This window comes from Astatotilapia calliptera, chromosome 17 (assembly GCF_964374335.1).
Source record: "Astatotilapia calliptera chromosome 17, fAstCal68.1, whole genome shotgun sequence".
Lineage (NCBI taxonomy): Eukaryota > Metazoa > Chordata > Actinopteri > Cichliformes > Cichlidae > Astatotilapia > Astatotilapia calliptera.
In genome coordinates, this window is record NC_137438.1 from 36805358 (window position 1) to 36821050 (window position 15693).

A 15693-nucleotide genomic window follows, 5' to 3' on the forward strand; every position below is an offset into this window, starting at 1 on the left:
ATTTTATTATTTAGTTTTTATTTCTTGTCATATTTTTTTTACATTCTAAATCCAATTTCTGAATATTCAGACAAATTTAAAGATTGTTGTTTTTTGACCTGGTCCATTTTTATGCTCTTATATTATCATGGTTGTGTGAAATGGGCTCAAAGATGACAATAATACTAATTATGATTTGCTATGTGATTTCTTTCAGCATTATATCAAACAAAAGTTTTATTATGCCAGGAAAAACAAGCATCAAGCCTGCATTATTATTTTTTAGCTGAGATACAGACTAAAGGGCATCTGCAACTTCAAGCTTGAAGTCAGTGAACTACAGTATTTGCTGTAAGTGCAATAGCAAATCACTGGATAGGACCAAAACTCCAATCCCCCCCTTATTTGTCCCTGGTGGTTTGAGTCCCCATAGATTCGTTGGCTGTTTTGTTCCCTGTGGATAATCCAGCCTTCGTGTCTGTCCGTGTGTCTAGACACACACTCTTCTAGTCTCTGTAGCCTGTGAGGAGATTGTTAGTGTTATTATTATTAGTGTTTGTGAAGAAACATTAATAACCGTCTCACTCTCTCTCCCCCTTTCTCCACGCTAGGAGGATAAGCATCGGATTTAATTAACTGAAAGGGAGACCCTCCGCTAGCAGAGAATAGAATGACAGCGTGATGAATGTGAAGGGATAAGGAGGAGAGTCGCAATATGAGGACACTGTGTGATGAGTGTGCGATTCCAAAAGTAGCTCTACAGTACTTTGAATGTTTCTCTGGAGGCGTGTATATGTGTGTGAGTTTGTAAGAGCTTATCAGGAAACACGTTTGTGCTAGTAAACAAGGCAGCAAGGGCACAAGATAATGTAAGGAATGTCACAAGGCCGAGTGCAATGCATGTTTAAAAAAAAGTGTCTACTTGTGGTATATATCACACGAGTGTGTGTTTGTGAAAGCATCGTGTTGGGATGATGGAGTCAGAAGATTTTAAAATGACGCATCTTGGTATTAGTCAGTGTGTTTACTGGCTACTTCTCTAAATATAGCTGTCTTACACACACACACACACACACACACACACACACACACACACACACACACACACACACACACACACACACTGACACGCCCTGAGTTGAATGTGCAGCATGATGGTGAAAACTATTACAGCACCTTTGGGCAAACATCATACCCCTGCCCTGTGTCCGTGTGGGCAGTGCGGTGGATGGGTTCGCACACGCGCGCGCGCGCGCACACACACACACACACACACACACACACACACACACACGGACACGGACACACACACACACACACACAAAAGTGCAAGGGCAAAAATTAATACACAGGCACAAACATACAGTATTTGCAGGTGGCACAGAAAGAAAGACAGAAGCTCAATGTAGGCGCAAACATCACATCATCACCACAAGAATGAGCACCACAGGAAGCAACACTGTCTCAGTTAGACAAAAGCACATACACATGCACGGGTACACAAAAAACTTTTCGGTCCATGCTGTCAGAATGATGATATCCATTAATCATAATTGAACAGCTGAGTCCCTGCGCATGCATAAAACATGAAGCCAATTGTAACCAATAAATCCCCCACATATAGTAATTATTGCACACAACTGTGTTACCGGCTATCCATTCCACGTGCTCGTCTCATCGAGGGTCACGGGGTTACTGAAGCCTAGCTCCACTGACAGTGTGCAAGAGGTAGGGTACATACTGGACGGGTCAATGTGCTCACCATCCATCACAAACTAACAGACGCACACACGCAACCACTCACACCTGCAGCCAATTTATAATCACCAATTAACCCAACATGGACTGTGGGAGAAAGCTGCAGCATCCTGAGAAAACCCACGCAGGCACAGGAAGAAGACGCTAACCAATGCATCTCTATTAAAGCACCCACCTACATACTGTACAGTAACCACTGGTGTTCATAGAAGCATTAGTGTTTCAGTATTTTTCTTTTTCCCTTGAGTAGAAATCATTGTAATTAACAGAAGAAAAGATATTTCTTTTTTATACTAGCCCACGTTTCCATTTCTAAAAAAATCTACCCAATAGCTAGTGTTTTAATAGCGTTTAATAGTGTTTTAAATCTTTATAACTTTAACAAATAGAACATTTGGAAGAAAAGCATCTGGACTTCTTTAAGTTGCTTGAAGACGTTTCACCTCTCATCCGAGAAGCTTCTTCAGTTCTAGGGTCAAAAGGTGGAGAGTCCCAGATTTAAGCCCTATGGGAGTGTTTCCCCAAGAGGGATATGGACCCCCTATTGATCCACTACCTAATCACATGAGCCAAGGTGTGAAAACAGGTGTAGGTCACAATCAGCCAGGGTTTCGGGTGAACCCGCTGTGAAACCTAGCCCCACCCTATAATGTGATTTCCTGAGGTCAAAAGGCCCAGGATGTGAGTGGGCATTAAGGTGTCTGGGAAGGATCTCAAAACTGGATTATAGATGGCAGACAGTTGGTGTCGTAAACCACCGCCTCTGTTCAAAGATGGTCGTTCACAGTGGACATAGATGGCTTCTTTCACTCATCTTTTCTCTTTGTCCAAAATTATGTCCCTCTTGGGGAACACTCCCACAGTGCTAAAATCTGGGACTCTGCACCATTTGACCTTAGAACTGAAGAAGTTTCTCGGATGAGAGGTGAAACGTCTTCAAGCAACTTAAAGAAATTCAGACGCTTTTCTTTCTAAGCTCCTTAGACTACAATGACCTGGATGACTGAGAACCTTCACAGAGATTGTGTGAAAGTCACTTTTTTGCCCATGTTTATTTACTCTCTTCTTTTTTCTTTTTCTTTTTTAAAAAAAAAGTGGAGTCAGAAGCGTTCACATTTGGATGAAACTGTAGAGCACAATGGTTATCAGGTAAAACTAGCAAGCTAGCAAGCTGCATCTACAATCTGCATGAGCCCGTCACATGGACACCCATGCTTACTAATTAGCACAAAATAATATAAAAGTAGTAGTAGTAAAAAGTAACTAAAATGAATTACTAGAATTTCACAAACATGACGTAAGACACGCTCTTAGTACAGCTAAGTATGGTTTAGCTTTCCCGTTCCATGACTTGAATTAGCAAAGATAAAGCTTAGCTGACTAGGTTACAAACTGCCAGGTGCACTCACTTGTATTGTATACACCTGCCAGTCAGTGTGACGGTCCTATAACTCCAGTGTTATAAGTCTAGTGTTTAGTAACACTTAAACCTGTGAGTTAAAAGCCTCTTTACCCGAATGGGGAAGTTAGCAATACTAACCATGGTGTTCATGGCGTACTTTGATGTATAAAGCCTCGTCAATCACAAGTCGCTAACCAATGAGTGTTTGGTAGTGATGTACCAATATCATTCTTTAAGCGATAAAATTACCCCCAGCAACTTAAAGGTATTTTTTATACACATTCTCGAGTTTTCTTTTACTTTCCCCACATTTTGTCACCTAATTAGTGTCATGCTAGCATGTGCTGTCCCCAGTTTCACTGTGAGATCAAACCCTCACTCGTCAACCTCGTCTGTCACCTGCAATTTTTGACATAATGTATGTATTAGCTTCAGTGATGACCCCTTAGCAACTTGGCTCTCAAGTATTAGAGTACGTTTTACAGTAAATAGGAGATAATGCTCATCTATGTTTCTCTTTCAGCTCAGGAATGTTGCCCCTGTGAAACATCCTATGTGGTTATGATGTGCTAATTGACTCTTCGCTGTACAGGGTTCGACTGGAGAATTCTCTGGGTTTAATAGTCACTGACATTTACATAATTCATAGTGATCTGCACTCATACAAAGAGATCTACAGTAGATGATTCAATTCAGAGTCCAAGTCCATTCTGTCAACAAGCACTTTACATTCTCAATTCTCACTGTTGCCCTCTTTTTATTCACGATCACTCGCCTAGTTTCCAACCTCTCCATTCTCCAAGTGGCTCACGGTGTCAAAGCTTTTAAGCCACCGCTCTCTAATTTCATGCTAAAACACTTTATAGACGTATTAAAAATGTTGTTCTTTCCGGTCTATTTTGCATCATAACTGAGATCCACTGAGATAGGGTGATTTCTGTGCTCGCATTAGGAGAGGAGGCAGCAGTGGCTCATCAGTTCTGGTCATAAAACAGGGGCGCCGGTGGAGGATTCACTCTGTGGAAAATGGAACTGATGGTGGTTATTGACCGTGTCCTCCAGATCCTCATTGCTGCTGAGAAAAACGTCTTTAACTACCAAGTGGTCGGTTTCCTCGCCCCTCATCTTGTCCTGCTGATTCAGTCTTTAGATTTGTTTTCATATGGCTTTAAAAGAAATGAAAAGCACATTAGGTGCTTTAGGTGTTCGTTTTTTTTTCCACGCCGCATACTAATCTACATTCTTCTTACCAATCACGCCCACGTTTATTTCAGGAAATCATCCAAAGATAAAAACAGAGAACTGCCTCTGGTATTCCACTGCTTGTTTTAATTTAATTTTTTGACCAGTGTTGAAGAGGGCAAGCCACAAAGAGAAAAAGCGAAATCTCCCCCCTCGCCCAGGACCATTTCACAGACAAAAATGAACCGGTATTGATTGTAATCCCTGTATAAATACAGAGCACATGCAGCTGCAGAAATCCCATTATTCAGACAGAATTAACTGTGAAACAAGAGCACCTGCTTAAGGTCCACACATCACCAATCAGTGCGTTCACTGAGCAGATTAGAGGAGGATATGTTATCTGAGCTCATCATACATTACGTCGCAATTAAACTGAAAGTGGAATTCCCAGTCCACACCTTCAGCCCGACAGATTGTAATTGATTTCTGGTGAAACCTGATCATCAGGGTTGTACTTTATGCGACAGTAACTCGGCTCTTATTAAATTCCGTAAATTCCAGAGGAGCTGGTAGGACAGAGAGCCGGTGTCAGGTATAAAAACTGTCACGTTGTTTTTCAAAAACTAGTCTTTTGAAACAGCAGCAGTAATACTGTCTTGTCTGTGGTAGCTGACACACACGTTATCATTCTAGGACGTTGCAGTCTGGTTATGTTTTACTTCCTTTAAAGTGTGATATTTTTCTACAAACAAACACTCAGTCATAAAGCGCCGCGTGATGCGTGAATCCTTTCCGTGTGAATTCCCCATTAAAAGCGCTGACCTGTTTTCCATGCCACCTCAACCCCAAATGTGCTGGAGCATGTGTCATACCCGACATTACAGTATCTGTCAGAATATTATGTAGCTGCACGCATGCTTCTGCTGCATGCAGTGGCTTGTCACAAATTCACAACTTACAGACATACAAGTTAAATTAATTACAAGTTGCAAATGTTATGTAGTTAAGCGAGATCAATCATCCACTAATCAGTTTGTGAAGTGCGATTTTATAGGAGAATCTCAAATGAAACATAATCAATTCCCTGTCAAAATAAAAGCAGAGAAAGGAAATAAGTTATGCTGAGTTAATGAGGTTGAAAGTGGCATTGTGTGGGTGTTATGTCATCTGATTGCGCTTATGAGGCGTATTAATTCTGTTCCACTTTATACTAAAGTTCAACACAGTACATATAAGAAAGTGTCAGACACTGTTCCTCTGCCATGAGGCCAGTTAACACTCTGCTGCTCTCACTACCTCTGAACATTGAATATCGATCCTTCTTCTGTTTATAAGATTGGGGAAACCTGCAGTCAGCTGAGACTGAAGAAATCACTTGGATGAGTGACGAAACGTTTCTCCTACAAAAAAGCTACGTCCAGATGAACAGAATCAACTTTTGGAGATCGATCCTTCTATCACTCTTTACATTATCATTTTTTAATCTTTTTTGCCTCCTGCTTTGTCTTTAGCAGTACACTTCAGGCAGTGCTGCTGCCTGGAGTTATAATTAAAAGGCAATTGAAATAAGCTGGCAGACAAATAATGACTCAATGGGTACAGAGGAAGATACTGCACAACGTATATATCGCATGTTGAGGACACACAGTGTTTAAGATTCTACACATATTTAAAGTCATAATTATTCATAGAGCCATAGGCCAAATTATTCCATCATCCAATGGTGCATTTATTTATTTGCGGTTTTCTTTTTGGGGAGTTTGGATGTGGGTATTGCCTGAAATTGTAATTAGTCATGACAGAAATGATTAAAATAATACAGAAAGAAAGCCTCATTTGTATGCACATCAAATGAAGCACAGTCTCTGTGTTTACCTACTCAATCACTCAGGTGTCATTAAACAGTACTACCACCATGTGGTCACAACATATTAATACATGAGTTAAAGAAAAAAAACAAGACAGACATGAAGCTTAAAAAAAACAAAACAAACAAAACTTTTTTAAATATTAAAATTTATTTCCACGCTGCAACCGATCTTAATCACTTAAAAATTGTTCACAAGAGAATCAGCAGGAATGAAACGGCGTATTTACAGAAGAAGAAATTTACAGTCACATTTCAAAATATAATATTACAATTAGAGGGATAACACTTACAGCTCATCTGGTTTCTAGGGGATTATTTAGTCAATGGGACTGAAAACCGATTTCTGTACTCGATTTAAGCTCTTTCTTGTGAGACAGAAGGAAAGTCAATTCAACTCACAAAATAAAAAGATTTTTCAGTGCAATTACCTGAGTCCCACTGACTTTACCTTTGCTAACAACTTCTACCTCATGTATCCCAGTAAGAGCAGCAAATTTATTTAACAGATACTTGTGATAGAGTAGTTCAGGAGCAAATGTTTACCCAACCTTTTTAATGAGGGATAGCCAACATTTATCAGGTAGTGATTTCTCAGTCACTGCATACAGTTCAGGATTAATTACAGGCACTGATAATACCTCTGTATATGGAGTCAGTCGTCTACAACAGCAAGATAACAGAGGTATCAGATGGAAAGAGTTCAAAAACTTTCAGTGGATAAGACACCACAGAAAAATCAGAGAAAAAAATAAATAAATAGTCGTAGCATTTTTACACATTTAACAGACTGAATGTTCTTTTCAAATGCTTAACTGCAGCACATGTGCAGTTTACAAGTACTAAAACAGCAGAGATAAACAGTAATGTACAAGAAACTGCCACACAATTTGGTTGGAAAAACATGCACATATACACACTTGAAAAAGAAATGCTTTCACAAGACTGTAACTCATACCGTATTACATGACTTGGGAATTACAAGGTGCTTGAGTCTATCAAGATGAATGATTTACAATCACTGACTGTAAATCAGAATGTTTCATAAAAGCACTTGCTGCCAGAGCAGTGCTTCAGCTGTGCAAGTGTCGTACAACTATCGAAGACGGGCAGAGAATTACGGTCAGTGGATTACCATAACATCTAAAAATAACGGGAAGTACAAAGTAAAAGACCAAGAGATGCTTTATAAAAAAGCATCAACCAGAGGATTGAGAAACCGAGCTGATGGCCGACTATAATCAGAAAAAGCTGTTGAGTTGGAAATGTGAACAAATCTTCATTATTACCTGTTCTTAAATGGTTATCCTGCTCAGAGGAGTTCTTTCTTAAAAACCTGTTGCAATGTGCTACCATGCACATTCAAAAATGATCACAATCTAACATTTATTAAGTGTTTTGCCACACGCAGAATCAATGTGCGGGCAAATGCGATAAATAATAGATTTGCTGCTAGCTAGCTAGCATATTTTTCCGTCTGTTTTTTAAATTTCAAATATATTTTAATGTTTAAGTAGTTTCATAATTCAGCTGTCTTACAGAAAGACAGGGCAGGATATGTTTTCTGGTCACCGTGAAAAGTATCAGCTAAACTAGCTAAAAGCTAACTAGCCTAGCAGGTACTAGCCTTTTAAGCTAGGAAAGTTAACTTTATTTTATGTTGTTCAGATTTATACAATTATAGATTTATATAGTTATTTAAAAATATTACATTACACTTTGAATTATTATGGGTTTTGAAATGTCTTTCGCTGTTATGTCTAATGACAAAGTAGCCTTTTTCAAAGGTAATGTTTCAGCAGATAGTACTCTCTGCTTTTTAAGGCAATATGTAATGTAGGAATAGTGCTATTCAGCTATGATACCTGCAGTTTGTTAGAGATACAACATTGTCACTTTATTTTACTTATTTTTTTAAAAGCTTAATCCTGACTAAGCCTGGGTAAATTTAAACTGTATAAGAACCGTGTTAAAGGAGCATGGTGTATGCCTTATTTTGAGGCCTCTACTTTAATCTGATGGGCTTGGCAGTAACAGCTCAATATTAAGACCATATGCAGCTTCAGTTGGTCCTTGGTAACTGAGAACACATGCATACATAAAGAGACCAGCACAACAATGCCAGAAAGACACAATAAACCACCCATCACGTGAACAAAAAGACAGTTATTGCTGGAGTTTAAATATTTCCGTGTCTTGTCTTGGGACACAGACGTTTTCAGCAGTCTTGGTTTTGATGAAGAAAAATTGGTGCAATGAAGCAAATAATTTAATCTGTTTTCCTTTTTCTTAGTAGCTCTGCACAAAAAATGAATAATATGCATAGACAGTATCCATGTTGTCTTGCGTTGAACTGACAGGGAATGTTGAATACACCACAAACTCCTGGATCAATAAATCCATACTTTTCTTTTCACTCTATTACAGTCACAGCTATGAAATGAGCTGGCCACTGCAGCAGTTCTATGATTATAGGAGCTTGAGAGGTTCACGGATGATGTTTTGACCTAAAATGTCAGTAATGCTACTCAGCTGGAAAGAATGATTTCCCTGAAACTATTCCAAGTGAAGCATCAGGGATGTTTTAAGGTTATTGTGGGCCTATCCTGCCATACCTATTGATTTGGGACCCTCTCTGGGTTTCCCAGTCAGTAATTTCTCAAGTCGAAGATGTTATAGAAACTTTGCAAATAATTCATGTTGACTGACTGATGGCCAGTGAGCAATCCTGTGTCATTAAATCCAGCAGTCATTAAAATCCATCCTCCAGAGATGCTTTGGCTTCCCAAATCTTCACAGTTCGGTCACTGTCGAAAACACAAAGGTAAAGTTTATGATAATAATCAAAATTTGTAATTTTAACATGGCAGGATCGTAGTTCAACACTACTGACTAGTGTTCAACTATGTTAGGAGACTTACTCAGAGGCAGTGAACAGTTGGCTGCTGTTAGTAGCCAGGCCGTTGATTGGACTGTCGTGTCCTTGGACCTCACCGAGGGGTGCAAGCGAGTCAGTGTGCCAAAGGCGCAACAGCCCTCCTCTGCATCCACTGAGCAGAACCGGGGAGCCTGGCACCACGCCCAGAGCACTAACCCAGTCTGCCTTGGCATTGACCGACTAGTAGATGCAATAACAGCCAACAGTTAGTGTAGAGTTTATCAGATTTACAAGTTTAAGTCACTGATATAAACTTTTTAATCTTGGGAAAAATCTTTGATGCACAATACCTGTAACAGTTTCTTACTGGCCAAGTCCCACTTTTTAATATAATAGTCTCTGGAGCTGCTGTAGAAAAAGTCTCCATGCACAGTGAGAGACTCCACGCTGTCCTGATGGACGGGGTCAAACGTATGGCAGGAGGTGATGCTACCCTGAGCGCCCTCTGTCACCTCAAACATCTGAAAAACAAGCACATTTGTTCTTTATATATATGGTGGTTATCATAAAGTTTGACGACTCTGTTCATTGCTCCCTGGAAGTATAGTTAGGGCTGGATCAGGTGATCCTCAATCCTCCCTTAGTTATGCTGTTGGTTATGCAACCCTCACTACCCTGGCAAGCAAAATATTACCCCATTGAAACAGGCAATTCCGGACAGTTGGTAGTACTGCAGGAAATCTAACAGATTAACACTTTTGTCCCCCCCCGCAGTTTTAAATCCCTGAAAGTGGGGACGTCTCTCCCAGAGCTCCAGTTCGGTGACACCATGTGCATCTTGTAGAGCAGTGGTCCCCCCCACACACAAACACATCCTCCAACCTCACACAAACTTCAATTTTTTTGTAAACATCCATCCATCCATCTTCATCCGCTTTGTCCGGGGTCGGGTCGCGGGGGCAGCAGCCTAAGCAAAGAGGCCCAGACCTCCCTCTCCCCAGCCACCTCCTCCATCTTATCCGGGGGAACACCAAGGCGTTCCCAGGCCAGCCGAGAGATATAATCTCTCCAGCGTGTCCTGGGTCTGCCCCGGGGCCTCCTCCCGGTGGGACATGCCTGGAACACCTCACTCAGGAGGCGCCCAGGGGGCATCCTTGTCAGATGCCCGAACCACCTCAGCTGGCTCCTTTCGATGTGGAGCAGCAGCTGCTCTACTCTGAGCCCCTCCCGGATGGCCGAACTTCTCACCCTATCTCTAATTTGTTTAAACAATTAAACAAATTAAAATAAACTACTACCTCTTTTAAATAACAGAAAAACAAACCATCTTTATGGTGTAATTATTTTACGTTTAGGTTTTTTTTTAATTGTGTAAGAATATTCAACATTGGTATCAATACATTTTTCAAAAAAACACCTCTCTGTGCAGAATGGGTTTAAAAACATTCTGTGGCAGGATCAGCCTGATATTATTCACATACAACTGTAACTTTACTGTTTAAAGAGCTAACATCTTCAAATTTTCAGGAGTAGTTATTCATTATAAGAAGTGTTTGTGAAATAAAAATCAAGAACGTGGGATATTGTTTGTCCGTGATTTGGACAGCCTAGCGCGACGCAGGGGGAAGCAAATTCTGGCGGGGATGCCTACCTTAGCACCACCGTTGTGCAGGTGAAGGCAAGATATCATCATAGTTTTTAGACTTTGTCTTTACTTTACAATATAAAGAGCCTTGAAGGAACTGTTGTAATTTGGTTTTATTTAAAAACAGAATATAATTCAACTGATTTGAGTTGAAAATCCTATTCAGACTATATATCTCTATATATATATATATATCTCTATATATATATATATATCTCTATATATATATATATATATATCTCTATATATCTCTATATATATATATATATATATATCTCTATATATATATATATATATATATATATATATATATATATCTCTATATATATATATATATATATATCTCTATATATATATATATATATATATCTCTATATATATATATATATATATATATATATATATATATATATATATATATATATATATATATATATATATATATATATATATATATATATATATATATATATAGGACGCTGCTACAACACATATATGGCTACATTTTTGTGTAGCTTCCTACTTTAATATGATGGTCTTTGGAGCCGGTGAGCACCAGGTCCTGCCCGCTGCCCAACTTTTCGACTGTCAGACACATAACAGGCCCCAGATGGCCGGTCAGCTTCCCCGTAGATGCAAATCTAAAGAAAGGAGTCAAATTAAGAAATCATTACCAAAATAAATACCTCCTATGAAACTGCTTATAGCTAAAACTCCTATCGATGTTACTGTAACTCACTTGCGGAGGTCCCACATGCGGACAGCATTGCCAGCAGCAGCATACAGGAAAGAGCCAGTGTGGTTGAGAGTAATCTGATTGATCTGACTCTCTCCAGGTGGGATGGATAAACTCCGAGCAGAAGAACAGGTGTCTCCTGAGCCCACCTGTCCCGACGACCTTACACGTATAACAAAAATGCAAAACAATAAGATGGTGATAAAACGTAATGACAGATGCTGGACGGAGGGGCGCGTGAACTTACGTGAGTGTGCGGATACACTTGGCAGAGTCTCGTATGTCCCAAACTTTGATGTAAGCAGTGGAAACGGTGAAGACAAGGCTGGAAGTGTACCTATAATAACAGCAACAAGTAAGTAATCTATCCAAAGGTTAAATACAAAAACCAACGTTACTAGTGATTCTAGTATTCTGGTACCTGACTGAGACGACACTGCTGGGATGATCAGCCAAAGACATGATCTCCTGACCTGTCACCAAGTTCCAGACCTTACATGTCCGGTCTAAGAAGACGCACGAGCACAGGTCAGATTAAGAAACAAAAAGGAAAGAAATCATAGAAAACAGTCTTCTCGTGGTGGCCGTTTGAAAGCCGGTGCAGTTTTTACCTTTAGACCCTGTAAACAGCAGGTCATCAGTGGCGTCTACACAGAGAACAGGCTTGGTGTGGCCCTCAGCTACATAAACACACTGAAGTTTGCCCCCCCGGCTGTTCTTGGGGCTTGTTACAGGGTTGATGACACCCCTACAAACATGACACAACATTTTAGACTTTCACTAATCAGCTTTCTGCACCAGCAAAGCCTTGTAGTGGCATACTGTAGCTGACAGATTAAAGTGGTTAAAGCAGTGACAGAATGAAAGGGAAAGGAAGTACAGAGTTAACTATTCCCTCTGATTTTAGCTTACATTTGATATTGAATTAAACATATTAAAGAGGCATGAATTACCTGTGGCCTTCAAACGCAGGCGAGTCCTCCAGCCTGAAACAAAATAATAATGGTTATTTAAAACTTAAATAAACACAGTTAAACTTAAAGGGCGTATTAGCATCCTAACATTTGCCTTTTGCAACAGTTTGCTCAGTAAAGCAGTGAAGTTCAGGCTGCTGGGTTCATGTCATTTTTGTAATCACCTAAATTAAATTATGGCTCATCAGGGGTTCATGAATGGCTCTGTTGTAATTATCCAGCTGCGGCCTGACTGACACATGGCTAAAACTACAAACAAACCTGTTCTTCTGATTAAAGGAAGTTCACACTTACAGGGATTTGTAGTCACTGGCTTTGGTTTTAGTTTCCGCTGTGCTAACTGGAGCTGCATGTACAGGTCCTGGGATCTGCGACGCCACGCCTCCTTTCTCGTGCATCTTCCTGCGGCTGAGCGGCGAGCGCTCCAGTTGTTTCCTCTCAGCTCCTGTAGGTGATCTGGATCTGGAACTACAGACGGTAAAGATTTCACAAGGGGTTTTGTTTTTCTGGAGTAATAACACGTAACATTTTAGCAGCAAGATATCACACAAACAGTCTTCAATATTTCAGAATGCTGAATGATGAGCACCGGAAATATCTGGCATTTCAGAAGAGAACTTTGATATTTTTGTGCCCTGCAGAGAAATGTTGCTTTTACCACTTACATGGCAGCTGGCCTGGCAGACAGCGCAGATGGGGAAACAGTTTGCTCACGGTCAGCGGTTTGACCAACCGCTTGACCCTGCATGTCTGCCGGTCCTTCCAGGCGCTCAGCAAGGGGCAGCAGAGGGGCTGAAAAGTCTCCAGTGGGGGATTCACAGGACAAATCTCCACTGCTGGCATAAAGCAATTCCATCTGTGTGGTGGTTCGCCTTCGAGCCTGGGGGACCAGAATAGTTTGGAACACGGACTCACAACTCACTAAGCAGCTAGTAATTATCCTAAATTCAACAAAGTATTGTGGAACTTCTGCTTAACTTTGGATGAAGTAAAAAGGAGGGGAATTGGAAAAATATGGATCAAATATTATAAAGTAAATTCAGTTTTAAATTTAAAAGCATTTTTTAACTGTTAAACGTAAAAAACACGGGGGCTTAAACAGTATGCTGCACATTGCCCGGCAGAGTACAGTACCTTGCTTCTTGGTCTGGATTCACCACACATCTTCATTAAATCTGATGCCAGTGTGCTGAAACGCAGAATTTTCAACCAGTTATTCCCAGTACATGTTAGGCTAGCAGTGTTAGGCAGTACAATGTTTACCAATTTTATGATATTAGCATTTAATTTGCACCTGCACTTTCAGACTCGAGATATGCAGCATCATCCCTATGTTTTGTCTGAGAACGCTCTTCTTCACCAAAGAAGTGGGAAAAAAAGGAAAGAGAAAACACAACTGGCGTCTGGATAGAAAGTGATCCTCTTCCTCCTCACCTCAAATTTATCTCCAGAACTGAAGCCAGGACTCTAATGCACACGCTTGTGCATAAACACGCTCAGCAGATTAGACATCCAGCGCACCCCTCAACATTATGAAAGCTAATTTTAGGCTTTCAAGGGTTCTAAAAATCACACTTTGTCTCTGATAAACAGTTTGATTGCTTTCACACATGTGACAGTTGGCTCATATTACAGCTTGTTCGCTATCTGTATCTGAGTCTGATAATGTTAGAGCCACTTCAACGAAGGTTTCACAAATGCCAGCTAACAGCAGCTAACAGAGGTTAACGGCAGCTAACAGAGGCTCACAGCAGCTAACAACGGCTAACGGCAGCTAACAGAGGCTAACGGCAGCACACAATAACATGCAGGGAAAAGTTGCCTGCTCAACTACGTGAGCTACAATGGTACAAACAAAAACAGGCCTCGTCAATAACTAGTATTTGCTTTGTCTATATCCGGCTTCTGTACAAGCAACAAAGTAGTTAGTGACACAAAGTCGTTAGCATGCAATGAACGTGGGATTTCACAGATCCAGGCATCACTCGTTTAAATCGGAAAGACGGCAAGGGGCGAAAATGCTCATCAAAAGGGGACTTCTGCGATCATGATGCATGAAATCATGAATTACTTTTTTCTTCTTCTAACTGTGAACCTATAAAGTGCTTTTGAATTGATAACCTGTGCAGGTGTATATATTTACCTGCCCTCTGTGGCTGGACTGGGGGTGGATTCATCACTACTGCTGTCATTTCCGTTCTCTGCAATAATGACAGACACAAATAAAGACACATTTGAAAAAGGGAAAAACAAAGAAAAATGTGTCTTTGTGAGTGTGGAAAGCATGTGTGACTTCCTTGATGGCACATTTTAGATGTCAGGGACTGTTCAGAATGTTGCTGCAGCGGTTCATAAACGAGGTCGGGGGGTCGTTTAGTGTAGTTTTAGATAAAGGGTGATCTGGGAGAGAAGGAAATGGAGGAAAACGCAAGAGAAGACAAACACAGAAAGGCTGACACGCAAACTGCTGCTTCCACATAATCGCAGCTCATCCTCATGAAGTGGGACTGGCTAGCAGGTGGGGTGACACGTCATGCATATTACTGGCACAGTTACGACAGCCGGGTTAGTTTTTATCAGGACTGCGATGCACGTGATGCACACGGCAAGATTCCATCATTTTTTTCAAATGTAGATTTTTTTCTTTCTAATTTGGAAACTAATTGCACAAAAAAAAAAATCAGACTGAAAACAGTTCACAGTTTGGGAGCAACATTTAATGGAAATCGTGTAGTGTGCACGTGCTTTGCTCTCTCACGCACTAACGTACTGCTGTGTATTTTTGTCACTCACCTGGAGACAGGTAACCTAACTCTGAGCTCACAGCAACACCACAGAAAGAAACAAACAGAAATCAAAAATCAAAACCCAAAGATGAGGAAAAAGGCTACTCGTTATTTTACTGGCTTCAGTGACAATTTGATGTGTCATAGTGACAAATTCTTCACATCTCTTTTGGACAAGCTGAGGAAGCCGGTAAAGTAAAAAAGTAGCCACACACGGTTAAAAAGATGACTGAAAAAGGTGATTGCGCCCGACGGGCTCGGACCCGAGTCGATCTGTCGGCGCCCGCTACCTTGCAAAGCGCTGCCCAGCAAGGCGTCCAGCTCCGGGTTGATCTCAGCTTTCTCCTTGAGCATGTGGAAGAGCAACTGGTTCTGCGTGGCGCTGTTGATCTCCGTCTGCTTCAGCCTGCCCTCCATCACCTTCAGCTGGGAGTCCTTTTGAGCCGCCTGCAGACCCTGAGTCCCGGCACAGCAGAGAGATTA

At 40.7% G+C, this 15693-nt stretch overlaps 2 protein-coding genes across 6 annotated transcripts in view; both read right to left on the reverse strand.

The window, feature by feature from the left end:
* LOC113009780 (copine-8) overlaps positions 1 to 1759 on the reverse strand; it is a 107268-nt gene extending 105509 nt beyond the window's left edge. Inside the window, exon 1 of the mRNA XM_080291971.1 lies at positions 1629 to 1759. Coding sequence (XP_080148097.1) covers positions 1629 to 1657 — 29 coding nt within the window. The 5' untranslated portion in view covers positions 1658 to 1759. The remainder of the gene's footprint in view (positions 1 to 1628) is intronic.
* Positions 1760 to 6032: 4273 nt separating this feature from the next.
* The window catches only part of LOC113008798 (kinesin-like protein KIF21A), a 43819-nt gene continuing 34158 nt past the window's right edge, over positions 6033 to 15693 (reverse strand). For 3 of the 5 annotated variants that reach the window (XM_080291853.1, XM_026146570.2, XM_080291855.1), the window contains 15 exons: positions 15501 to 15666; positions 15218 to 15238; positions 14568 to 14625; positions 13559 to 13613; positions 13090 to 13304; positions 12719 to 12892; positions 12404 to 12436; positions 12062 to 12198; positions 11872 to 11956; positions 11698 to 11787; positions 11454 to 11612; positions 11238 to 11355; positions 9420 to 9590; positions 9113 to 9309; positions 6033 to 8998 (listed from right to left, as the gene is read on the reverse strand). In XM_080291853.1, coding sequence (XP_080147979.1) covers positions 8944 to 8998; positions 9113 to 9309; positions 9420 to 9590; positions 11238 to 11355; positions 11454 to 11612; positions 11698 to 11787; positions 11872 to 11956; positions 12062 to 12198; positions 12404 to 12436; positions 12719 to 12892; positions 13090 to 13304; positions 13559 to 13613; positions 14568 to 14625; positions 15218 to 15238; positions 15501 to 15666 — 1734 coding nt within the window. In that variant the 3' untranslated portion in view covers positions 6033 to 8943. The remainder of the gene's footprint in view (positions 8999 to 9112; positions 9310 to 9419; positions 9591 to 11237; positions 11356 to 11453; positions 11613 to 11697; positions 11788 to 11871; positions 11957 to 12061; positions 12199 to 12403; positions 12437 to 12718; positions 12893 to 13089; positions 13305 to 13558; positions 13614 to 14567; positions 14626 to 15217; positions 15239 to 15500; positions 15667 to 15693) is intronic. The other 2 variants (XM_080291856.1, XM_080291854.1) reach the window with 1 other exon arrangement.